The sequence below is a fragment of the Staurois parvus genome, unplaced genomic scaffold (assembly GCF_062004578.1).
Source record: "Staurois parvus isolate SC_StPar_1 unplaced genomic scaffold, SC_StPar_1.0 ptg000525l, whole genome shotgun sequence".
Classification (NCBI taxonomy): Eukaryota; Metazoa; Chordata; class Amphibia; order Anura; family Ranidae; genus Staurois; species Staurois parvus.
Window position 1 is genome coordinate 2,405,071 of NW_028318321.1, and position 25,306 is coordinate 2,430,376.

A 25,306-nucleotide genomic window follows, 5' to 3' on the forward strand; every position below is an offset into this window, starting at 1 on the left:
AGAGCTGTGTAGGTGAGTGTCTCTCTCTCTCATGCCAGGTGGGAAGTGTCATGGTGGCAGGTATATGGGGGGTGGTGGAAGGCTCTTTTGACCGGGGCCAGGGGAGGGGGTGGTTGGTGTTGGTTGTTGCCAGGCTTCCTCCATGGGTGGTGCAGGGTGATGTGGTGTTGTTCAGTGTCAGGCTCTCTCCACTGTGTGTTTGTCTATGCCCTGCTCCAGAGCGAACCGCACATCTGCCCACATGGCAAGTAGCTTGCAATGTGATATACACAGAAGAGGAGGAGCCACGATTGCTGTCGGGGGACCCCAGAAGAGCATGAGTCTGTGAAATAGCACTGTACAGAGCAGTTAAGTATAAACCTATTTATTATTTTAAGTAACAAATAGACTGCATTCATTTTACGGCTAGTTAGTGTTGGGCAGTTATTCTACTTTAAAAACTTTGCAGAGACCAGATTGTTTGCAGTGTGTAAAATAGAACATACCCAGGATCAGTGTAACAGCAAAATGCTGTGGGTATATGCTAGTTTACAATCAAACCTCTGGTGTCCATGCTGTTTTTGACTCAACTGCATACAATATCTGAGCCTTGAAGAAGTGCAGGTTTTAGATGTTTTATGCTTTGTTACGAACAGTCACCAATGTTATTTGGACACTTACATCTTTGATCTGACACTCTCATTAGACTCTTTGCACAAAGTTTCTATGGCTGTCTGTGCCCTTGCAGGATGGATTCTCCCTCCCTGTTTGTCCTAGTCACCATTCATTGTCAAAGGGACTGAAAGTGATGAGAAATCCAAAATGTTACATTTGTCACCAGAACAGGATTAGAGGGGAAATCTTTCAATGGAGACACTTGTTATGGTGACAACTGTCTCTCCTTCACTTTTAAGAGATTTCATCTCACTACCGGTTGTGTCTTTATTAAAGGGAAATCTCCCCAACAGGAAACAAAGAAACAAAAAGATTATTTATTTATTTATTTCAGGTACTTATATAGCGCCGTCAATTTAAACAGCGCTTTACATATATATATTGTACATTCACATCAGTCCCTAATCCTCACAATCTAAGGTCCCTAACTTACATTCATACATACACATACTAGGGCCAATTTAGACAGGAGCCAATTCACCTACCAGCATGTCTTTGGAGTGTGGGAGGAAACCGAAAAACCTGGAGGAAACCCACACAGGCACAGGGAGAACATGCAAACTCCAGGCAGGTGGTGCCATGGTTGGGCTTCGAACCAACGGCCCTAGTACTGCCAGGCGGAAGTGTTAACCATTTAGCCACTGTGCTGCCCATTAAAGCGATTCTAAAGGTTAATTTTTTTTTTGGGGGGGAAACAACAAACATGCTATACTTACCTTCTGTGTGCAGTGGTTTTCCACAGAGCAGCCTGGATCCTCCTCTTCTCTGGTTCCCTGCAGGCTCTCCTGGCCCCTCCCTCCTGTCGGGTGCCCCCACAGCAAGCAGCTTGCTATGGGGGCACCCACTACTCCGTGTGTCCATTCACACATGGAGCCAGACTTGGTCCCTCCCACTCTCACTCCTCATTGGCTGACTGTCTGTGATTGACAGCAGTGGGAGACAATGGCTCCCGCTTGCTGTCTCAGCCAATGAGGAGGAAGAGACCCGGGCCACCCGAGACTTTCGTTCACATCGCTGGATTGCAATGAGGCTCAGGTAAGCATTGAGTGGCTTGGGGGGCACTGCTGCACACAGCAGGTGTTTAACCTTCATGCATAGAATGCATGAAGGCAGGGGTGGACTGCCAACTCATGGGGCCCCAGGCCATAGGGGATCATGGGGCCCGTGTCCTTGCCCAAACTCAAAAAAGCCTATGAAAAAGGTACCAGGGGGCATCTCATGGGGCCCCCTACTGACCCTGGGCCCTCGGGCAGTGCCTGAGTTTCCAAATGATCAGTCCGCCCCTGCATGAAGGTGAAAAACCTTGAGCCTTTACAACCACTTTAAGGCTTCATGTACACGAGCCTACCCTGACCGCTGGAAAATACAAAACAAACGCGGTACCGCGGTTTTGCTGTGTTTTGCGTTTTCTCACGGTCAGCGGTGAAAACGTTCCTATCCTGAACGTGATTCTTCCGCATTTAGGAGAGGGAGCTTTAACCGCTTCCCGATTGCCCTATAGCAGAAATACTGCTACAGGGTGGCACGGGTGCGCAAAATCACGTATATATACTTGATTTGCGCTCCCGTGGTTTTCGCGGGCCGCCCTGCAGGTGCCGTGGTTTGATTCCCAAGGGATCAATCATCTGATTTAGGCCAGTGATGGTTGGCCTAAGGCGGATGATCGATAACTGGCCTATCAGGGATCTTCCTGTACCTGTGTTTACACTTACACTTTTTTCTTACAAAATCCGTCCCAGAGACACACATGAGTAAAACTGATCACTGTATTAGTGTCACAGGTGACTTCAGATAGTGTTACCGTCAGTTAGTGCCCCTCCCAGATAGCATCAGATTGCCCGCTAGTACACCAGTAATCACATTTAACTCCTTGATTGCCAGGAACACGTTCACATACACAATAAACCTCCATTGATAGTATAGTGTCTAAATGGATCAGTATCTTTGATCAGATCAGAATTATACCAGCGTTCACATTAGTATAGTGTCCCCAAAAATGCAGAGTTAGCAGGATCAGCCCCTCACCTGCCAGCACCCGCTTAGCCCCTATGCTTACCCCCCCTCTCCCCCAGCAAGTGCAGTGTCAGTAGCTCACTCTCACTTTACATACATTGCACACAAAACTGCAGTGTTCGCAGAATCAGACCTGATCTCTGTTAACACTTGCCGGTAAATTTTTTTTGTAGCAGTTCAAGCAGCCCCTGACTGCCAGGTGCTCTTGTTCCCGTGAGTCGCACTAGGTACCTATAAATTTAGTGGCCAAAATGTCAATGCAAAGGTACTCTAGTGAAGAGGCCTACAGGATTCTGAGCATGTCAGGTGCAATTGTCAGATTGTAAAAGCAATCCTAGTGGCTAATTAGCTGCAAGATTGCTTTTACAAGCAGTGGGAGAAAATGCCCCCGCTGCCTTCCACAGCCTTCTCAGCCAGTCCCGTGCCATCGGGGGAACCTAAAAATGCAGCCGGTGTTTCTGCCAGCTGACCATACAGCTGATTGGAGATCGGAATGGTGCCAATCATCTCTATAGTCTAAGAAATCGGAAGCTACGAGCATTTCATTACTTCAGTTTCGCAGGATATAAACAGAGCCATTTATCAATTGGGAAAGCATCTGATCACACTGAGCTTGGTGATATTAGATAATTTAAGGGCAGAGGAGATATCTAGAGACTGATAGACTACAGATTTCTCAAAAAAGAATGACAATGCCCATTGAAGTTATAGGGGATATTTGCACTCCCTGTGATAGCATTAAAAGTGATAAAAAACAATATAAAAAGGGACAGTGTAAAAATAATTAAATCAAAATAACTTTAAAAAAAAAAAGCATCCTCGCCCCCCCACACGTGCGCGCACCTGGGTGTGCGAGCATTGACCCCAAGGGCAGTAATTTTAGCACTAGACTTCCTCTGTAAATCTAAAATGGTAGCTTGTAAAGGCTTTTAAAGCGTTGCCTATGGATAATAAAAATGTATGCAGTTTGTCGCCATTGCACGGGGCATGCACAGTTTTAAAGCATGTCATATTTGGTATCTATTTACTTTACATACAATCATATTTTATATTTTAGCAAATAATTTGCCAATATATTGTGCTTTTGTGCATTAAAAGAAAAAAAACGTGTATTTTTAAAAAAAATGTGCATTTGAAAAATTGCTGCGTGAGTACTATGTGACATAAAAAATTTAAGTACCCACCATTTTATTCACTTGGGTGTCTGCTTTAAAAAAATATATAATGTTTGGGTGTTCAAAGTAATTTCCTAGCAAAAAATACTGAAAGTGTCAGAAAAGGCTTGGTCTTCAGGTTGTTAGAAGAATGAGTGATGTGTGGCATAAGCTTCTAATCAGGGGCGGACTGACCATTTGGGAACTCGGGCACTGCCCGAGGGCCCTGGGTCAGTAGGGGGCCCCATGAGATGCCCCTGGTACCTTTTCATAGGCTTTTTTGGTGGTTTAAGTGTGGGCAAGGGCACAGGGGCCCCATGATCCCCAATTGCCCGGGGGCCCCATGAGTTGTCAGTCTGCCCCTGCTTCTAATGCTAGGCATAAAATGTACCCACCCACCAAAATGACCCCTTTTTGGAAAGTAGACACCCCAAACTATTTGCTGAGAGGCATGTTAAGTCAATATAAGAATAAATTTTTTTACCACAAGTTTTTGGAAAATGCCAAAAAAATAATAATTTTTTTTTACACAAAATTGTCAATTGTTAATTGCTCACACATGCTATGGGTCTATGTGGAATTGCTCCCCAAAATACATTCTGTTACTTCTCATGAGTATGGGGATACCACATGTGAGAGATGTTTTGGCAGTCTAGCCAAGTACAGGACCCCAAAATCCAATAAGCACCTTCAGGCTGTTAAAGGGCTTTATTTCCTCATTACACTTCCTGACTACCTATCACAGTTTCGGAGGCCCTGAAATGCCAGGACAGCACCAACCCCCCCATAACCCCTTTTTGGAAAGTAAACACCCCAAGGAATTTGATAAGAAGCATGGTGAGTATTTTGCAGATCTCATTTGTTGCCACAAAGTTTTGGAAAATAAAGAAAGAAAACAAAAACATATTTTTTCTTTTCTTTTTTTTATATTTTAAGTGAGAAAAAATGAGATCTGCAAAATACTCAGCATGCCTCATTTTAAATTCCTTGTGGTGTCTACTTTCCAAAAAGGGGTCATTTGGGGGGGGGGGGGGGGGGGGTTGGTGCTATCCTGGCATTTCAGGGCCTCTGAAACCATTGATAGGCAGTGAGGAAATTAAATAAGGAAGTTATGCACCTTCAGGCTTTCAAAGTGGTCATTGGATTTCAGGCTTCTTTATGTGGCTAGGCTTCTTAAAAGTCTCGCACATGTGGTATCCCCATACTCAATAGAAGTAGCAGAATGTATTTTGGGGTGTAATTCCACATATACCCATGGCTTGTGTGAGAAATAGATAATTTAAATGACAACTTTGTGTAGTTTTTGTAATTTTCCAAAAACTTGTGGAAAAAAATAAATCTTCCATGGACTCAATATGCCTCTCAGCAGATAGCTTAGGGTGTCTACTTTCCAAAAAGGGGTCATTTGGGGGTGTTTGTACTGTCCTGGCATTTTAGCACCTCAAGAAATGTGATGGGCAGTCAGAAAGGCAAAGCTGTGTAAATTCCAGTATTTATACCATAGTTTGTAGATTGTATAACTTTCACACAAACCAATCAATATACACTTATTGTGATTTTTTTTACCAAAAACATGTAGCAGAATACATTTTGGCCTAAATTTTTGACAAAATTTGAGTTTTTGGGATATTTTTTATGACAGAAATGAGAAAATATAGTTTCAAAATTTGCCATTTTTTTTGTTTATACCACAAAAAACAAAGTGCACAGGTGATCAAATACCACCAAAACAAAGCTCTATTTGTGTGAAAAAAGGACATAAATTTCATTTGGGTACAACATCGCATGACTGCGCAATTACCAGTTGAAATAGTGCAGCTCCAAATAGCAAAAAAAGGCCTGGTCAGGAAGGGGGGGGGGGGTAAATCCTCAGGAGGGCAAGTGGTTAATCTCACCTAAACGCGGCAGCTCCTAAACTCTGCTAAAAGCCTATGTGTACATGGACACATTGGCATTTATGAAGTTGAGTTTAGGAGCTTTTGCAAAAAATTCCAAAAGCTCCTAAACTCGAGTTTAGGAGCTGCTCGTGTATATGAAGCCTAAGGGCTCTGACTTTCCCGTTTTTAATCCAAAACTAAAAAAACAAAAAAAGTTCTGCCTGGACAAACGCTGGACACATGGGGTGGAAGAGATATCCACATCTGATCAGTTTATAGAGCGGACATGGACAGAGCCTGCTCTATGGGCAGCTGGGAGTAAGAGGACTTTGCTACCTGTTTACACCTGACTTCCTTTGATACACTTCACCTAAACGGAAGAGGACAGATCCCCTTCCTTTTTCTTAGGGGACCTAAACTGACCTTACGATCAAGTCCTCCTGAAAAATTGACAGGTGGACCTGATTGATCGCCCTTGTGAAAGGGGCCTTAAAGTAAACCTCTTATGATAGGAACATGTAATCTGCCTTCACTGATTCTACTTGTTTAAAATGGTAGTTGGCTGGCTGGCTCTCCTGCTGCCAGCTAACATTTTTAGGAGGGGATTGGCAATGGCAACCCCATTATTTCTTCCAGATAATGTGATTCTTTGGTGACATATATACTTGACTTATATAGATTAATTGATTTTTATTTGGGAAGGTGACCCTTTATTCAGTAACTTAATGACAACCTATTTGTCTCAGTTTAACAAATCACGCACATATTACTACCACTGAATACGCAGATGAAGCATGTCTAAGTGGAGAAATTCACATCAGATTGTAGCGATATCTTTTTATTTCCGGTGACATATACACAAAAAAAAGAAAAAAAAACTGACATCAGTTTTTACCATTTCTTGATCTATTAAAACAGGAAAAAGGTTTTTCTATACATACACTCTAGAAAAATGTGTAGAATTGCTTTGGCGTTTCAGTGCTATACACTGGCAGAGAGGTCTTTAACTGTATGAGCCACATGGCATTTATACATAAAGTATACACACTTCTCTTTTCATTCACTGTGTTTGCTTCCAGTTGATCAGTAAGCGAAGGGAGGAGACAGAAAGCAGCTGCTTTATAATTGCTGCAAGCAGATCCTTCCTGACACACACCCTTGTTCTTGGTGAGTCCTGTGCTAGGCTGCTAAAAACATACTGCTGAGCCGTGTGCAAAACACAAGAATTTCAATCATTACATTATTCTTGCCATGCAGGTTCCTCCAAAGGTGACAACAACATCTGCAGACATGTCCGGCTCTGAGAGAAGTCTAGCTAAAGGTACGTGTGGGCTGTGACATTTGGATCAGCAGATTGCAAGCGTTCTCTTTTTGACACTGAGGTCACTGACTTCTTTCGTTGTGGCTGATGTAAACTATATGATATCAGGATGCACTCTGTGTTAAACCCAAAAGCAAACATTTATTATATTGCAGCTTACCAGTTATTTGATGTGGTGGCTGCATTTGTTTTTTTTTTTTTTAGGCTTTCTTTCTTTTATTTTCACCTGGTGATCTGGCTAGTAAGTCTGATATTGAAACAGAGTAAGCTGCCCTGCAGATGTATTGAGGTGGGTTGAGATAAACCATTTAACACTGGATAGAGATGTGTACAATGTTCAGCTTTTATTTATCTATGTAAAACCCTTATGGCAAAATGGGGAAAAACTCTTACTGTAACTGCATATAAAGTGTGACCTGGAGTTCAGTTTTAGTGTATCTAAATCTGCTAGTACACTAATGCAGGCCATAGATGGGGAGAAAAAACAGCAGATTTTTCTTTTAAAAAACGAAAATTCGGTCGTTCAAGCGGCCGACGTTACCATCAATGGTAAAAAAAATCGGCCGATTTTCATCCCTTCTACAGCTGGCAAAAAGTGTCCCTGCAGAGAGCTCCGCTATTTCTGACAGTTCTCTGACAGTTCCTTCACATTTACAGCGGTTGAAACATTCTATCTATTTGTTTCCATTTAGGATACAGATGTTTTTATTCAGAAACAAATAGATACAATGTTTCAACCGCTGTAAATGTCAAAGTACTGTCAGAGAACTGTCAGAAATAGCGAAGCTCTCTGCAGAGATACTTTTTGCTGGACTGGAATTCTTCTTATTTTCATCCTTCTTCTTCATCCTCATCCTCATCCTCATCATCTTCTTCTTCTTCTTCATCCTCTTCTTCTTCTTCTTCTTCATCCTCATCCTCTTCTTCTTCTTCTTCTTCTTCTTCTTCTTCTTCATCCTCATCCTCCTTCTTCTTCATCCTCATCCTCATCTTCTTCTTCTGCTTCTTCTTCCTCTTCTTCATCCTCATCCTCTTCTTCATCCTCATCCTCATCCTCTTCTTCTTCCTCATCCTCATCCTCTTCTTCTTCCTCATCCTCATCCTCTTCTTCTTCCTCATCCTCATCCTCTTCTTCTTCCTCATCCTCATCCTCATCCTCTTCTTCTTCCTCATCCTCATCCTCTTCTTCCTCTTCTTCTTCTTCATCCTCATCCTCTTCTTCTGCTTCATCCTCTTCTTCCTCTTCTTCTTCTTCATCCTCTTCTTCATCCTCTTCCTCTTCTTCTTTTTCTTCTTTTTGTCTTCCTCTTGCAGGTCACTGCTCATGCGCAGATTTTTTATCGGTAAAAAATCGGCCGATTTGCCCACTAATTGCCGCGAAAATCGGCCGATTTTTTTCCAACTTTACCGAAAAACAAAAATGGCCAAAATACCGAAAAACGGCCGACCAAATCGCCCACTAACGATCCGAAAATCGGCCGATTTTATTTTCGGCCGACAAATCGGCCGATTTTCGACCCATCTATGGCCTGCATAACACTCCCCACCCCCCGATTGACTTTGCTGCTGTGCAAAGGTGTCTCTGTGCTCCTTTGTCCAGTGTGGAGGCACTCTAATACAGGAGGTGTGTTATTGGCCAGATCACTAGGTGACTACAGGGGGGTGGGGAATAAAACTAATGCAGCCACCACACATAAGAATTGGTAATTGCAATATATTACATTTTTGGTTTTGGGGTTTATTACCACTTTAAGATACAGTGTTTTGCATTCTAATAGCCAGGCCCTGAGCTTCACATGGTAGTGATAACTTTTACCCTCCCAGGCCACTTCACTTTCCACCATCCAACCCCCCCCCCCCCCCAACAATAGCCAAATAAGTTATTCTAATTGTTTAATACCTTTTTGGGGTAATTTGCTCCCCACTTCATAGATTCTGCCCTAGACCACAACAATCTTTCTATTGCCTGCAGTCTCCTGAGATATCCATGTTACACATCCCAGGAGACTTTGTTTCCTACTTGTACTTGCATGCCTCATATCATCAGGAGGCTGGCTGCAAGAACCCATAGGAAACACACCGCCTCCAAATGATATCACAAAGGATGGTAACAGTGCGGGACCCAGTACACAGCAGCGGTTTGGTGGATTTGCACAGAGCATCACTGGGCATGTGAGTATGTGTTTTGTGGCCTACCCAGCCAAAATGGTAAGGGGTGAGGTAGGAGGTCAATGTTGTGATGTTCCTCTTTAGCATGTTGTACTGTAGAATGGCTGCTTGTATGTACTGAGGATTTCAAGCCCCAGTCCATCTATGACTACAGCACCCACTGGGCACTGAACTGACAGGTCAGGAGCCACAAACAGCCAGTTGTTGTGAATGGCACCCCAATGCACTGTACAGTAGAGTGCACTATACATACCGTGCATTGTGGTGCACTGTAATGCTAAAAAAAGGTCTCGTGCAGTTTTTAATCCAATGTGATGCATGGGTAGCTCATTCATCTTTACATGGAATCATGAAATTCAATTGTGTGAACTGTTATGTTTTAAACATTGGTGTACCAATTGGTGGATTAGTTGGTCCACCTTTCTTAATGGATTTTAATAAAAAACATTTTTATTTGTTTAGTACAGTGCCTAAAAAGTCCCTTTTTATTCTTTGAAGGTTTGTCCCTTCTGGATTAGTGTTGTTTGTTGGGATGCAGCACTGTGTGCTCATTCCCTGAGAGATGGGTTATGTTTCTTGGAGGCAGCTCATTCACAATAAACATTGGACTAAGGCCATGGGTCAATTTTAGAACTATTTTTCTTTTCAAAAATCAGACCTAAGAAAAATCGGTCGATTTTCGCTCTGTTAGTGGGGCAATGGCACTGGCCAATTTTCGTGGATCGTCCCATTTTGTTTATCAGGCATGCTGGAAAATTCTTAAAAAAACGACCGATTTTCAAAATCATTAGTGGCACCATCGGATTACAGAACGAACAATGAAAAATCGTTTGGAATTCGACCCATGTACGGCCTGCTTTATTGGTGGTGGAGGCTTTATTCACATTCCAAATTGCAGGTGGAAATATAATTAGGAGATTCATTCTTCACAGATGTTTTATGGAATTCAGTGACTGTTGAGAGACTGACACATTATTGAAGTTCACAGTGTATTTACACTTGCAATATTTTGATTTGATACTGTGTTGTGTTTTTTGTTTTTTTTTTTTTGTTTCATTTTTAAACACCACACATACTTTATTTATTTTCACTGATTACAAATATTGGAGAGCAAGGCACTTTTGTAAATTATATTTCTAGATGGGCTGCTAGCTGTTTGTGCTGCAGCTTTCATTTTTCACTGATCTCTTTTCGCTTTTATTGATCTCTTGGTGAGCACAAGAATAATTATATTTAATCATTAATAATGAATGTCTTAATACACAAAGTAGAGCCTGCAAAGGCATGTGCATTAATGCACTGCAACACATCTGTGAATTGTCAATCATTTGTCAGATAAAAGGAATCTAACATGTATAATTGGTCTTTTTGTTTGTAACTTTGCATACGAGTATTTCTAAGAACTAGGGAACCTGGGCATTTATAAAGCATTCACATGTCTTCTAAAGAGGCCCTAGAGCAAAGTCAAACTGAACTCCATTGATAACTGATTTTGTGTACAATGAAAATTTCCAGGTAAAGATATTCAAAATAAAGTTCAAATCTATTGAAAGCAGGGGCAGTTGGTAGCTATGGAAATTAAACAGTTGCATGTTTCCTAGAGAAATGTACCATATATAACTATTGTTTGTACAGTATAATGAGAATGCATCTCTAGAAGGCAGTGATGGATGTGGGCAGTCTATTGTTCTCTCACAGGGTAACATTCGATGAAATATATATATATATTTATTTAACATGCCTATTATTTTTTTATTTATTTTTTTTCTTCAGGCAGTGCGGCCCCATGCCCAGTCCCACAAGGATTGATTCGCCTATACAGCATGAGATTCTGCCCCTTTGCCCAGAGAGCAAGACTTGTCCTAATTGCCAAAGGAATCAAGTAAGAAATCTAGAGACACACTGCCTTAAATGCTTCATATCATTTTCTGTGGGTTTATGAACTAAAGTAATCCAATATACAGTTGTGGCCAAAATTATTCAACCCCCACTGAAATTGAGTGTTTTGGCCAGTTTGACATTGCTTTTGATCATTCAGTCATCTTGCTTACATTTACATTAAAGAGGCACTTGTAGGTCAGACAAATATAACATAACAGTTATAATGAAATAACCACAAATGTCTTTTCTGTGCTCACAGCATTATCAGTTTTATTCAACCCCCAAGTGACATTCAATCTTAGTACTTAGTACAGCATCCTTTTACAGTTATAACAGCTTTTAAACGTGAAGCATAGCTTGACACAAGTGTCTTGCAGCGATCTACGGGTATCTTCGCCCATTCTTCATGGGCAAAGGCCTCCAGTTCAGTCACATTCTTAGGCTTGCGCACTGCAACTGCTTTCTTTAAGTCCCACCAGAGGTTCTCAATCGGATTTAAGTCTGGTGACTGCGATGGCCACTCCAAAATGTTCCAGCCTTTCCTCTGCAACCATGCTCTAGTGGACTTGGAGGTATGCTTGGGATCATTGTCCTGTTGAAAGGTCCAACGTCTCCCAAGCCTCAGGTGTGTGACGGACTGCATCACGTTTCCATCCAATATCTCCTGGTACTGAAGAGAATTCATGGTACCTTGCACACGCTGAAGCTTCCCTGTACCTGCAGAAGCAAAACAGCCCCAAAGCATGATTGACCCTCCACCATGCTTCACAGTAGGCAAGGTGTTCTTTTCATCATAGGCCTTGTTCTTCCTCCTCCAAACATAGCGTTGATCCATGGGCCCAAACAGTTCTAATTTTGTTTCATCAGTCCACAGAACACTATCCCACAACTTTTGTGGTTTGTCCACATGGCTTTTGGCATACTGCAGTCGACTCTTCTTATTCTTTGGAGACAGCAAGGGGGTACGCCTGGGAGTTCTGGCACGGAGGCCTTCATTACGCAGTGTGCGTCTTATTGTCTGGGCTGAAACTTCTGTACCCACATCTGACAAATCTTTTCTCAGTTCCTCAGCAGTCACACGGGGACTTCTCTCCACTCTACGCTTCAGGTAGCGCACAGCAGTCGAAGTCAGCATCTTCTTTCTGCCACGACCAGGTAGCGTTTCAACAGTGCCCTTTGCCTTGAATTTGCGAATGATGCTTCCTAAGGTGTCTCTTGGTATGTTTAACATCTTTGCAATCTTCTTATAGCCATTGCCCTTCCTGTGAAGAGAAATCACCTCTTCTCTTGTCTTCCTGGACCATTCTCTTGCCTTCACCATGTTTGTAACCACACCAGTAAATGTCTAGAAGGAGCTGAGTATCACAGTCATTTTAAAGCTGCCTAATTGGTGCTTATTATGCTTGATTGCTGCTCGGTGACATCCACAGGTGTTTTCAATACCTGATGGAAAGCACCTGTATGAACCTCTGTTCTTCAGAGTGGTAGTCTTTAAGGGGTTGAATAATTGTGGCAATGAAGAAACCACATAAGAACCATTTACTACTGTATTACATAAACAATTGATGTCATTTTAGTTGCATTTGGGTAGTTACAACGTCCTTGTAGGATTTGATTCTGAATACAATTCCAAATGTACACTATAGTCCCTAAACCCCTTTACAGCATTGGGGGTTGAATAATTTTGGCCACAACTGTACATCTCCAAATGGTAACATGTACTATAAATAATTTAGTCTTTGTAATATAAAAGGTGAAAGGTCACGTGATCACTTTTCCTTGCTGAGTGCATCATGGACCTATGGATGGGCATGTTTACACTGGGGAAGGATATATGTTCTTTCTGAAAGTGACATTTGCTGGCAAGCACCAGCATTTCCAAGGTAATGAAAAGCAGTCGCATACATGGTGGTAAACGTCACCTCCACCAGCCTGTCAATAAAGGGAGAAGGAATGGGCGGGGAGCATGGCTATACACTAACCACAGAAAATACAGTATAGGCATGCTGCAGACTTGTACAGCCTGCCTGTATCTAAGAACTTGATGAAAGGGATGCAAACTGACCATGCTGACATGGATCGGTTATTAGGGAACTGGCAGGATCAATTGGGTAATAACGAAGTATTAAAACCACAAATAAAATGATTAATCCAAAAAACACATATGAAGTCCTTAATGAGACAGTCATATAAATTTAATTTTGAAGGTTACAAACACTTTAATACCTTTTTTTACACTTTTATCTGAAAAGTGGAAAAAATGTTGGTTTATGAAAGCCTTTGATCATCTTAACTAGGCAAGGTGAATGTCAACTGAGCTTTGTAAATGAGGTAAAGTGCTAGCTTAGGTTATTCAACAATGCATAAATAAAAAGTCTCAAATACTTTAGTAAATCAACCTCACTGAGAAGGATGGGCCTTTATTAGGACATGATAAGCTGCTAAACATTCACCTGTAGTATTTAAAATGTTATTGAGTCACTAGGGGCTAGTTCACACCATACGTGCATGAAAACTGATGGAAACTGACATGCAGATGTAATTTGCAGATACATCCATTTACATCAGTTTTCACAATTGTCTCAATGAGTTTTATACATTTTGCATGCAGAAAAATCTGCACGTGATACCAGTGTTGTGGTATGAACTGGGTAAATAGAGAACAATTGATTATGTTTTGCCCTTGCAGAACTGACTCTCTGCACCATGGTGTGCATGAACCCTAAAAAAAAAAAAAAAAAAAAAAAAAAAAAAGCTTTTGCATGTTGGATAATAATACAAAAAAAAGTCATATTCCAAAATGTAAATACAAAGGTATAGGACCAACATTTGTGGACACCTGACCATCTGTTTTACATTCCATTTCAAAATCAAAAAATCAGTACAGAGTTCGAGCACCCTTTATTACAGCTTTAGCAGCCTTCCACTTTTCTGAGAAGGCTTTCCACAAGTGTTTGTGTGTCTGTGTGTGTAAATTTGTGCCCATTTAGCCAAAATATAATTTTTAGATTTTACAGTCTGCTGCCTTTTGCATCCATATTCACATGCAGGGGCAGACTGACCATTTGATCACACGGGCACTGCCCAAGGGCCCAGGGTCAGTAGGGGGCCCCATGAAATGCCCCTGGTCCTTCTTCTTTTTTTTTTTTTTTTTTTTTTTCTTTTTTTGAGTGTGGGCAAGGACACAGGGGCCACATGATCCCCCTATTGCCCGGGGGCCCCATGAGTTGTCAGTCCGCCCCTGTTCACATGTATAAGCTTTCCATTGTGTTATGCAGCACATTAATAGGTGTTGTGTTTAAGCATCTCATTTATAATGAATGGGATAACAACGCAACGTCCAGATAAGATTCTGGAATATTTAGACCATCTGACACAGGTGTGATGGACCTTTTGTGTGACTTTGTTTTTCTTGTGCGTTGTCATTATAGTCATGAAGTAGTGAACATCAATCTGAAGAACAAACCGGACTGGTATTTGGAGAAGAATCCCTTGGGTCTGGTACCTACCATTGAGACCTCTGATGGGAAGATCATCTATGAATCGCCAATTGTTTGTGAATACCTGGATGAAGTGTTTCCTGGGACTAAGCTGATTCCATCTGACCCCTATGCAAAAGCTGAACAGAAGATGTTGATGGAAGCTTTTTCTACAGTATGTACGATGAGAATATGTGTGATTTGGGTGGTGGAAAGTGTAAATATAAAGGTTGAATTAGACCAGATCTCTTACATTAGATCTCTTACATTAGACCAGTGATCCCCCAAATTAAATCTTTGCTTGCATTTAACTGAACCTTGGGGCATATGAATCAGCCTAAAATATGGTTTGCTAAATCAAATATTCATAAAGTACTCAACACTTTCTGGCTAACTGAAAAATTGTGCTAGCATCTTTAATAAAAACTGTATTAATGTTTATTTCAGTAGAAAAGGTGAACAAACCCCATATAAAATCTATGGGATGGAGGTAAAGCATATAATACTATGGTTGCGGACAATGATGTAGCTACATTGGACGGGTTGCTGGAGTAAACTTTGGAGCAGAGCTGTTCCTTTTAAAGTGGTTGTAAAGGCTATAGGTTTTCTACCTTAAAGTGGTTGTAAACCCTTACATATACCCAGTGAAGTGACTAAGTGATACACGGAGATGAAACAAATCCTCCTACATAAGTTGTAACTATTTATCTTCAGTATTCTCTACATCCATTTAAAGTGCTGAATTTATATAGCTTGTCTGAGAGTTCAGAAAAGACGGGGCAGAGAGCTGGAATTACACACTGCAGAGCTCAGTGAGGAGAGCTCTGAAAGCTGATTGGTGGGAAGAGACACACTCCCTTCACACAGCTCACAGGAACAGAGCTGAGACTGACAATCTGCTGGAGGTCACTCCCCTGTCACCATTTTTCAGAATGGACTAAGGCTGATGGCAGAGGAATGAAGCAGCAGACAGAGCTGAGACTTTATGCTCTATGAGACAAGTATACACTATAAAGGGATATGCTTTATGCATAATGCATGTCTGAGGTTTACAACCATTTTAGGCCATCCTGTATATTTTAAGGTGAAAAACCTTTTTAGGTGCAGCTCCCTTCCCCACCCAAATACTTACCTGAGTCTGATCTTGATCCAGTGCTGTGCCCGAGAGCAGTGACACTGCTTTCTCTTCTTCCTCACTGGACTATGTGAAGCTCCTGCTACTGTCAATCAAATCCAGCAATGAGGGATCAGGGGATAGGGCCGAGTCAAGATGCACACAGTGCAGCTCGAGATCAAGCCCACACAAGTAACCCCCCCAGCTAATGGCTTTTTAGAGGGGTAGTTAGAAGGCAGAGCCAGGAGCACCAGCGGAGAACCCCAGAGAACGAGGATCTGGGCTGCTCTGTGCAAAACCATTGCACAGAGCAGGTAAGTACAACATGTTTTGTTATTAAAAAAGAAAACCTTTTTCAACAAATTTAATTGTTCCACTTAGTTCTCCCCTCCATCTGTTTTACTACTGTCAGTATTAGGCAAAAATGTCATTAAGAGTTGTACAGACATACGAATCTGAATGGTGTAACGTTTGTTTTTTGGCCTAACAATATAACTAAACAATACTGCAACCTTTATTGTTTTTCAGGTCACAACTGCATTTTACAAGATTGTGTTTGCACAGAAAAATAATGAAGACACAACTGAATTAAAATCACAGTTCCTTGAGAAGCTGAAAAAACTGGAAGAGGTAAGATTTTTTTTGATTGTTAAGGGAACCCAGCATGCTGGCTTGCCCCACCACTTTTCTTTATTCACCATGCTGTACATTATACAGTCCTTGCTGTACAGTGGGATGTATGTTATACTCTATATACTAACTAACATATTATTCAAATATAAGAAGCTATTAGGAGAAATTTCCTATTTGTACAATCGCCTTCCAGGACGGTACACCTGAGAGATGAGACTCCTCCCTGCAGGAAACACAATCCGTTTACAGCTGTTATAGGTCCCCTCCCTTCCCCTTGCCCTCCAGTATTGATTGTGTTTCTTCCTGCAATGGAACATTTGTTTTTGTGGCTAGAAGACCGAGGAGGGTCGGATGGTACCCCTATAAGGCAGGCATAGGGAGGCCGGGGAGGGCTGAACTAACCTGCAGGCTCGTTCCTTTTCACAGGTCATCCCCAGTTGACACCAGCACTCTATTCTCAAGGGAGTGTGACCATCGCTGTAGTGTGTTGAAATGTCAGCTGTCTCTCTCTTCCCTCACACGACTCCAATGCTCAGTGGATTGCAGGAAAGAGGGCGTGCACTCCAAGCCTTGTTCTGCCATTGGCAGGATCTTTCAGCCATGTGACTGGAAGTGGGTGGGGGCCAGGAACATGGTGCCACCCGCAAGAGGGCTGAGAGACGCAGGGCTGTGAAGAGGATAGCAGGGCGGCTCACAGTGGTCAACTGACAGTCCAGGATGGTACACCTGGCATCTGCAGCAGAGACCAGACTGAACCACCTCATGGAGAAGGAGGGATGGCAGCACTGGTGACTGCGGGCAAGTCCAAGTCTGGGCTCTGTGAGTGCCTTTCTTAAGGAGGAGTGCTAGGAGGGGAGAGGGGGCCCAGATGCCCCCCAGTTAACTTTATGCTAAATCACAGCAACAGGAGGGGGATAGGTAGAGAGAGAGACTAAACAATTGGAGTTCTCTTTCAGAATCCGCAAGCGGAACCCAGGAAGCCCCTGATAGTCTGCCTACTGTACCCGTGGGCTCTAGCTCCTGTAGGAAATGTGGTTATTGTGGGGAGAAGCTAGCTAGGTCCCATCGTAAACCATTACGAAGCTAGAAGGGAAAGCGGCTTTAGGCTTGATGAAAGATTCCCTAGCATCTATGCAAGTGGAGGTGGTAGCCACCATCCAGTCTTTTCAAACCTCGGTGGCACAGCCGCAGGGCCCAGGCCCAGAGGAGCTAACCCCTAGGGAAGGGCCGTCCTCACAGGAAAGCCTTAATTCCAGAGGGGGCCCCAGTCTTTCTCCTGTCTACCCAGCCCAAGACAGGGATGAGGAGGAGAGTAAGGGAGAGCTGGATAGTCACTCTAAATCAGACCACAGCTCAGGGGAGAAGGTGGACCTAGATCTGGGTAGTGAAGCAGGTGAGGAGATTAAACCTGGCAGGGACCTCTTTCTGCTGGAGAACTTGGAGGGCCTCCTTCAGGTGGTTTATGTCACTAAAGAAATCCCAGAAACCCCCAGAGAGACCTCAGCACAGGATGAAATGTATAGGGGCTTAGTTAAGGCCCATGCTAGGGTGCTCCCCTTCTATCAATCCCTAAAGGATTTAACCTTCAAGAATGTAAGGATCCTGAAAGGAGAATGGTCAGACCTAAGACTTGGAAAAGAAGGTTCCTCTTTAAAGAGGAGGAGGAAGATAGATTATTTAATCTTTCTAGGTTGGATTCTGTGATGTTTCAAGTTACCAAGAGGTCTGATCTCTCCGAGGATTCAGGGAGCATTAGGGATTTGACGGCCTGGTGCTCTGAATCCCTCCTAAGGAGGGCATGGTAGGCTAACACATCTTCCATGCTCCCAGCTCTGGCAGCAGCCTGCATTGCCACAAATACAGACGTTGGCATGGAAAGACTGACCAAACACCTGTTGCAGTGGGCCAAGTCAGATGAAGTGCTAGATTCCCTCAGTGATGGGGAAGGCAGTATCCTACCTGGCGGATGCTGCGGTCATAGCCATTAAAGCCTTAGCTAAAACAGCCTCACTCATTGATTTAGCCAGAAGGGCTATCTGGGTTAAAGCATGGGAAGGTGACTTAACTTCAAAAGGTAAACCTATGTGGTATCACCTTTTGAAGGTTTCCTGCTGTTCGCTCCAGGGCTGGACAATGTGTTGTCCAGGCCCTCTGAAAAGGGGAAGAAATTCCCAGTTAAACCCAAAAGAGAAAAATATAAGTATGTTGTGTGGGCCAAAAAGGAACAGAATAAAAAATGGGGCATTGGGAGAGGAAGGCAAAGAAGCAATATGCTGTTTTCCTCTCCAGGTGCTAGCTCTAAAGAAGCCAAGTGACATCAGGATAGGGGGCTGCCTGTCACGTTTCGCCTCCCAGTGGGAGAAAATCTCAGACAGTACCTACATCTGCCAACTAGTACAAGAGCGCTATCGCCTTGAGTTCTCGTCATGGCCCCCACAAATGATCACCCTAGCCTGCCTTCCTTTGGACACCTTTAAAGAGGTAAGCTCTCTTGGAAGGAGTTTGAGCTGGCGGAACAATTGGTGGTAGTACCCATACTCAAAAGCCAACAATACCAGGAATTTTGCTCCCACGTATTTGTTGTTGGCAAACCTTCAGGAAAATACCTCCTGATTATAAACTTCAGAAGCCTGAACAAATTCTTGGAGTACAAAAGATTTACCATGGAGAGTATTTACTCCGTATGCAAAAATCTCCTAAGTAAGGCCTTTGACTACACTGGACCTTAAGGATGCCTATTTGCATGTCCCATCAGGCATACTTAAGGTTTGCAATAGTAATTGGGGAGGAAACCGTCCACTGGCATTTCAGGGCTCTTCCTAGCCGTAGCAGTGGCACTACTGCACCTTCAGGGCATATCCCTTATTCCCTATTTAGATGATCTTCTTCTAATATTTGCTCCCTCTTCTGTCCAGGTGAAGGCAGACACGGGGAGGGTCATCACCACCCTGGAGTCCCTGGGCTGGACAGTGAGCATAGAGAAATCCTCTCTGGAGCCGGAACAGGTCAAAACGTTTTTAGGCTATGTGGTGGACACAAGAGCTCAAAAACTTTTTCTACCAATGGACAAGGTTAGGGCAGGGGTTAAAATTTTGAGTCCAGACCTACTAGCCAGTCACAAAACTTACTCTTCACCAGTTGCCCCACCCAACCTTACCCAGGTCCGCCCCCTTAAAACTTATGAAATTACATTTTTCTTTAGACTAAATAGTCCAAAATTTAAAACTGTACACAGTAATGTATATCCCAGCTCCCCTGTACTTCATTATAGTGATATGACATGTATACAGTAATCATTACTGTATAAATGTCATCACTATAATGGAGTACAGGGGAGCTGGGATATACATTACTGAGTAATGTATATCCCAGCTCCCTTGTACTCCATTATAGTGTTAAGACATGTTTGTATACAGTACTTATTGTCCCCCGCGGTGGTGGAGAGGGTGTCTCCCCTCCGCAGAGGAGAGCAGACCTCTCCTGCACCTGTCCCCTCGGCGGCGGTGCCGCAGAAGACGGAAACCGGAAGTTGTAAACTGGAACTCGGCTTCACAACGAGGTTTGGTGCAGTCGCTCCATGCTTCATCTGTGCTCACCGCTCACATCCGCTCGACACAGAGGAATTTCTCCTCGCATTTGGCAAGTGGCTTTTTCAAGCCCTGGGTTAGGGACCTGATAGTTGCCTTCAAGCTCCCCAAGGGAGGTCTTGAGGATACTGGGTTTAATGTCGGCAGCCATAGTGTGAGCACAATTCCACTCGACCTGCAGTCCTTCCTTCTGTTCTGCTGCGACATGAAGAAACAATCCCTGGTTAACAAAAGGTTAGTCCGTGCTCCACAGGTAAAATACTCACTATGGTGGGTAACCCCCCAGCAATCTGCATGAAGGCAGGCACTGGGCTCACTGGTACCCCCTAAAAGTGGTCATAGATGCAAACACCTGGGGGTGGGTGCTCACTTTGGGAAATCGCCTTGTCTCAAGGACCTTGGGCTTTGGCATCCCCTGTCTTCATTCAACTCCAGGGAACTCGGAGTGGTAGGCAAAGTCCTGAAGGCTTTCAAGAACAGTGTCTCAGGCAGGTCAGCTCCGACAAAGCCACCACAGTGGCCTACCTGAACCTAAAGGGTGGGACCAGATGCAGACATCTTCTGTACCCCCCCCCCCCCCTCTCGAAGCTCAGCCAGTTGTCAGGCCATCTCCTCCTGATCGCACCTTTGGTGGCCAAGGAGAGCGTGGTTCGCAGCCCTAAAATCCCTCTCGGTGGCACCTCCTTGGAGGCTTCTGATCCTTCCAGATCATCTTCTTCAGGGTTTGGTGCTTCAACCCAAGGCGGAGTTCTTCCAACTGACAGCCTGGCTAGTGAGTGCCAGATCCTAAAGAGTAAGGGTTGTTCAGACACACAGACACCCTCCTCCTGAGCAGAAAGCCTGTAACCAGGAAAATTTACTCAAAAGAATAGAAAATCTTTTCTTCATGGTGCAAACGGAAACTGGTATCCTCTACCTTTTTTGTTTCTATAATCCTGGAGTTTCTCCAGGATGATCTGGAGAGAGGGGTGGCAGTTAGCACTCTTCAACTACAAATTGCTGCACTTTCAGTTTTGCTTGACACTAGATCAGGGGTGTCCAAACTTTTTTCAAAGAGGGCCAGATTGGATGAAGTGAACATGGTGGAGGGCCGAACATTTTTCCGAACATTCTTTGAACCATTACAATTAAATGCAAATAAATTATTTTATGCCAAGTTAATTGCAAACGACATACTTTTCATTTCATAACATTAAGATCAACTGACAGCTGAGTTTTCACAATGTATTGAAAATAAATTTAAAAAAAACTTACCTGCACTAATGTGAAGGGTGAAAAAGGTAGCTGGAGCTGAAGTCTCTGCTCGGCAGCCGGGAGGGGAAGAGAAACACACTTCACGCTGGAAGCCCGGCCCTGACGTCACCGCCCTCTGTCGCTCCCAGCGCGGCGCAGTCACGCATGCGCATTGCTCTCAAGCAGAAGACTGTCTGCCACAGAAGGGAGGGCCGTGCGACAGCCGCATTTACACAGACCAGGAAGAACACGCCGCAGTCAGGCATGCGCACTGCCCTCTGCTCTCAAGCAGAAGACTGTCTGCCATAGAAGGGAGGGTCATGGGAGGGCCACATTGCACAGAGCAGGGAGGGCTGTTGGAGGGCCGTATTAAACCGACCCCCGGGCCGTAAATGGCCCGCAGGCTGGACTTTGGACATGCCTGCACTAGATTAACTTGAGAACCTTTTTAGTTAAATGTTTTTTGGTGGCCAGGGAAATTACCCCAGCCACAAAAGAGAGGTTTCTGCCATGGGATCTGTCCAGAGTGCTAGAAGCCTTATCGAAGCACCCTTTTGAACAAGCCGAGCAGGTTACTTTTTATGTTTTTGACATTTAAAATGATCTCTTTTGTTGGCTATCACCACAGCTAGAAGAGTTGGAGACATACAAAATTTGTCATTCAAAGAACCCTTTTTGTTCATCCTTCCAGATAGGTAGCTTCCTTATCTAATAGGACACGGGAAATAATTTTGCCTTCCTTCTGTGATAATCCCAGGAATGCAAAAGAAGAGAAATACCACCGTCTAAATGTGCGGAGGTGTCTCCTCACTTATCTGCATTTATCTTATGCTGGACCAAGGAAGGGACTTCGCAGTGCAGCCACCTGGTCCAGTCAAGACACCTTCTTGAAAAATTACCGGATTGAAGTGCTGTCGCAGCAAGACCTAGCCTGGCCAAAAGATGCTACAGGCTGTGGTCCCACCCTCAGGTTGGCCTGCGGTTACTTGATTATCCTCTCAGGTGTTCCGTCCTGGTAAGTGATGAGAGAAAAACAACCACTAAACTTGCTGATCACAGCACTTCTACAAACCTCCCAGGACAGCAGGCTGACTTCCCTCCATACTGAAAACCCCCCCCCCAAAAAAAAACTCCCAAGTTAGTCATTGGTGAGTGCCCATGTAGAATTATTCCCCTTGTGGACCGGTTTCGGTAGTTACTTTATTGCAAAGTGGAGGGTAAGGGGAAATGAGGGGACTTATAAAAGCTGTAAATTGATTGTGTTTTCCTGTAGGGAGGAGCCTCTCATCTCTCAGTTGTGCCATCCTGTAAGGATTGTAGAAATGCTGTTACCGGTAAGCCTAACAGTTGTTTTTGTTTAGACATGGAAACTACACACCTTTTTCAATGAATGGACTCCCTTCTGTTAGCAACACACACAGCATACAGTATGTTATATTTATGTTCAAAACCACTCATCCAGAATCATTACTGTATCACACAACCTGTGACTGAAATCTTCAGAACTGTACTCCTGCATGCACACCAGTGAATTATGGAAACAAAGTAGGTACTACTATCGGCCCAAAGTGTCAATCCTAAACTAGGAAGTTTCATGCCATGTGTGGGAGAAAACTGGCCACCGAAGTGAGATAGTAGTTAATTCAGGTAAACTTGCTGAATGATCTTTGCTGGAGCTGACCAGAGCAGAGAGAGATACAATATGTATTCATCCTAAATTGTAAGCTCGAATGAGCAGGGCCCTCGAACCCCTTGTGTTTTGCATTGTATTGTTACTGTTGCATGTTCTGTCCCCCTTTTGTAATGTACAGCGCTGAGCGAACTGTTGGTGCTTTAAAAAAACTGTATAATAATGCTGTTGCTGTACCACAAAGCCCCCAGCGTCCTTTTTATTTCAGTAACACAGTACAATTCCTGTTTTTCCTATGGCCATTTCCCTAGGGTTGAATGACTTGAAGAGGTTTCCTACTAACTCAAGTACCTCCATGGAAAGCTGCTGTATGTGTACTTATTTTATTGCAAACCTAATGTGTTTGTAGACATGAAGCGACTCTGTCTCAGAGGTTTCATCTTCTAGTTCTCGTATACCATTTCATTTTCAATCTCCTTTTCTTTAACTGAAACTTCCTGCAGAACTGTCTAAATAGGTACTGCTTTGAGTCATGGAGTTTGGTGTGTCAAGCTCTGCATTCCAAAGCATCAGATCAAACCAAGATCCGTTTTGATCAGATGCTTTACAAACCAGTAACGGCTTGTAAATGGCCAACCTGAAACTGGTGAAACCCTTGTTGCTTTTGGTTTCTTACATCACAGAGGAGAGGCAGGTATGGATGTACCGTCCTCCAATCTCATTAAACCACTTTGCAAGGGGGGAGACCCTGTCCGTGCTCTGTAGAAATGATCAGGCATCTGTAGAGTCACTCAGATCATTTCTACAAGAAAGCTAATCGGCTGAAAATTTTGTCGCAGGATCACTGCTGCATGTACAGCCATGATCCTGGCACAATCACTTCAACCCAAGGATGTATGGGTTCATCCTGAAGGTGTTGAAGTGGTTAATATAGTGTACTCTAAAAATGTTAAGATACAAGATAATGCTGAAATGGGTAAAAGCCACTGTTATTAAAATGTTGCTGTGCTCTGCCTTGTTTTCAGGCACTGGCTAAGAAGAACACACCATACTTTGGTGGTGAATCTGTGTCCTTTATTGATTACATGGTTTGGCCCTGGTTTGAAAGGTTCAGCCTTTTTGTATTCGAAGGGTAAGGACATCCCTTTTTTTTTTTTTTGCTTACTCATTGTATGTGAGATCCTTATTAGCTTATCAATGTCTTACTGCAGTTTTGAATTAATCTTTGTATTATTTAGAAGCTCTAAAATCATACTAGTCACCAGATTTTACCTCCTAAAGTGAGGAAGCTGACCCAGCCCAAGCTCAAAATATGTATGTGCCCTTTTACTCTGTATCCACTAAACACCTTTGACAATCCCCGTGAGCATGCAGCACAATGTTATACCAGTATTTCCATTGTCATAAGCGCTTTCTCAAAAGGTGGGAACCCACAAAATGAACCGGTTTTAAGTCCTTTTGCCCTTTTTGTAATTCTGAGAGGAATTGGACTGGTAGTCTCTCCAATCCTTCTGGTTATATTCATGCTGATGGCAGTTCTACTATTTACTATTACTATCTACAGTTCTATCTACTCACCTAAAGATCTTTAATGTCATTCCATAGACATGCAGTTGGATGAGCAGGAGGAGGAAGCACTGAGCAGACACCCCTGATGCCAGATTATTTTGAGGTTGTTTATGGGAAAAGGGATAGGCAACTACAGTTTGCTAGACAGATTTCAAAAATGGTCCAAATATGTCTTGTATTATGTTTTTTGTTTTCCTTTTTTCTAGTGTTTTGGATAAGACTCCTAACATCAAAGCTTGGCATGATCGTATGCTACAAGATCCAGCTGTCAAGGCAACCTTCACTGCTCCAGAACTAGTCTTGGGATTTTTCAAGCTCTATGCTGAGGACAGTGTGGATGCTGTTGATTATGGCCTTAATTAGTATATCTGTTCTTTAAAAAAGTGACCTGAATCATATGCCTTTTTACCCAATGGCAATCAGTACTGTCTCCTGTGGTTCATGCTATCTAAAACAGGGTTTCACAGCTCCAGCTCACCCAGGACATTAACAGAAAACTTTCCAGTCAGCCGCACAGCTTTTAGTTACACTTTAAAAAAATAAAAACTGTCATTTTCAACTCTGATTCAGTGAGAGGCTCTAGATGGTTGGAGCCATTGGCAGTTCCTTAGGGCTGTTTTGGAAATTGCTGATCTAAAACACTTGTATTAGAAGTAACAACATAATACATTTTCCATTGTCTAAGCTTTGTTTCTAGCCTCTGTGGTACAGGTGCAGACAATGCATGGGGTGCAGTGGTTTTGAGAATTATGTTTTTTTAGGATAATAAAGGAACTGTCAAAGAAAAGATGCTTTTCTCTTTAAGCATATTTGTGTGTGACTAAACATGACATTTTATTCTTTTACAATTATTAATTTTATTATAGACAGCATAACAACAATGAAACAGTCAAAAGCAAGCTCATTGACACAAAAAAAAAAATAAGGTGTACAATTCTGGTGATGGAGGACAAGACAAATGCACTGAAGTATTAAGATGGAGAGAAACTGAA

At 43.0% G+C, this 25,306-nt stretch overlaps 1 protein-coding gene and 1 pseudogene across 3 annotated transcripts; both read left to right on the forward strand.

Moving 5' to 3' along the window:
• Positions 1 to 6,793: 6,793 nt before the first annotated feature.
• Positions 6,794 to 25,101, forward strand: LOC149451690 (glutathione S-transferase omega-1-like). Of its 3 annotated transcripts, XM_089690274.1 has the most exons (7): positions 6,794 to 6,865; positions 6,956 to 7,019; positions 10,962 to 11,070; positions 14,501 to 14,723; positions 16,191 to 16,292; positions 23,771 to 23,877; positions 24,521 to 25,101. In XM_089690274.1, the coding sequence occupies exons 2-7, from the start codon at positions 6,989 to 6,991 to the stop codon at positions 24,675 to 24,677; spliced, it is 729 nt and encodes a 242-aa protein (XP_089546400.1). In that variant the 5' UTR covers positions 6,794 to 6,865; positions 6,956 to 6,988; the 3' UTR covers positions 24,678 to 25,101. The 3 variants fall into 3 exon arrangements, with proteins under 3 accessions (XP_089546400.1, XP_089546399.1, XP_089546401.1); XM_089690273.1 differs by lacking the exon at positions 6,794 to 6,865 and having other exon boundaries at positions 6,872 to 7,019; XM_089690275.1 differs by lacking the exons at positions 6,794 to 6,865; positions 23,771 to 23,877; positions 24,521 to 25,101 and adding an exon at positions 22,389 to 22,520 and having other exon boundaries at positions 6,872 to 7,019.
• LOC149451691 (uncharacterized) lies at positions 16,342 to 19,550 on the forward strand (annotated as a pseudogene).
• Positions 25,102 to 25,306: the final 205 nt, after the last annotated feature.

Excerpts from the sequence above, each read along its gene's own strand:
- LOC149451690 (XM_089690273.1), top strand. The coding sequence starts at position 6,950 with ATGCAGGTTCCTCCAAAGGTGACAACAACATCTGCAGACATGTCCGGC. Across the intron at positions 11,071-14,500 it reads CTAATTGCCAAAGGAATCAA|TCATGAAGTAGTGAACATCA; the intron begins GTAAGAAATCTA and ends TTGTCATTATAG. Across the intron at positions 16,293-23,770 it reads AGCTGAAAAAACTGGAAGAG|GCACTGGCTAAGAAGAACAC; the intron begins GTAAGATTTTTT and ends CCTTGTTTTCAG.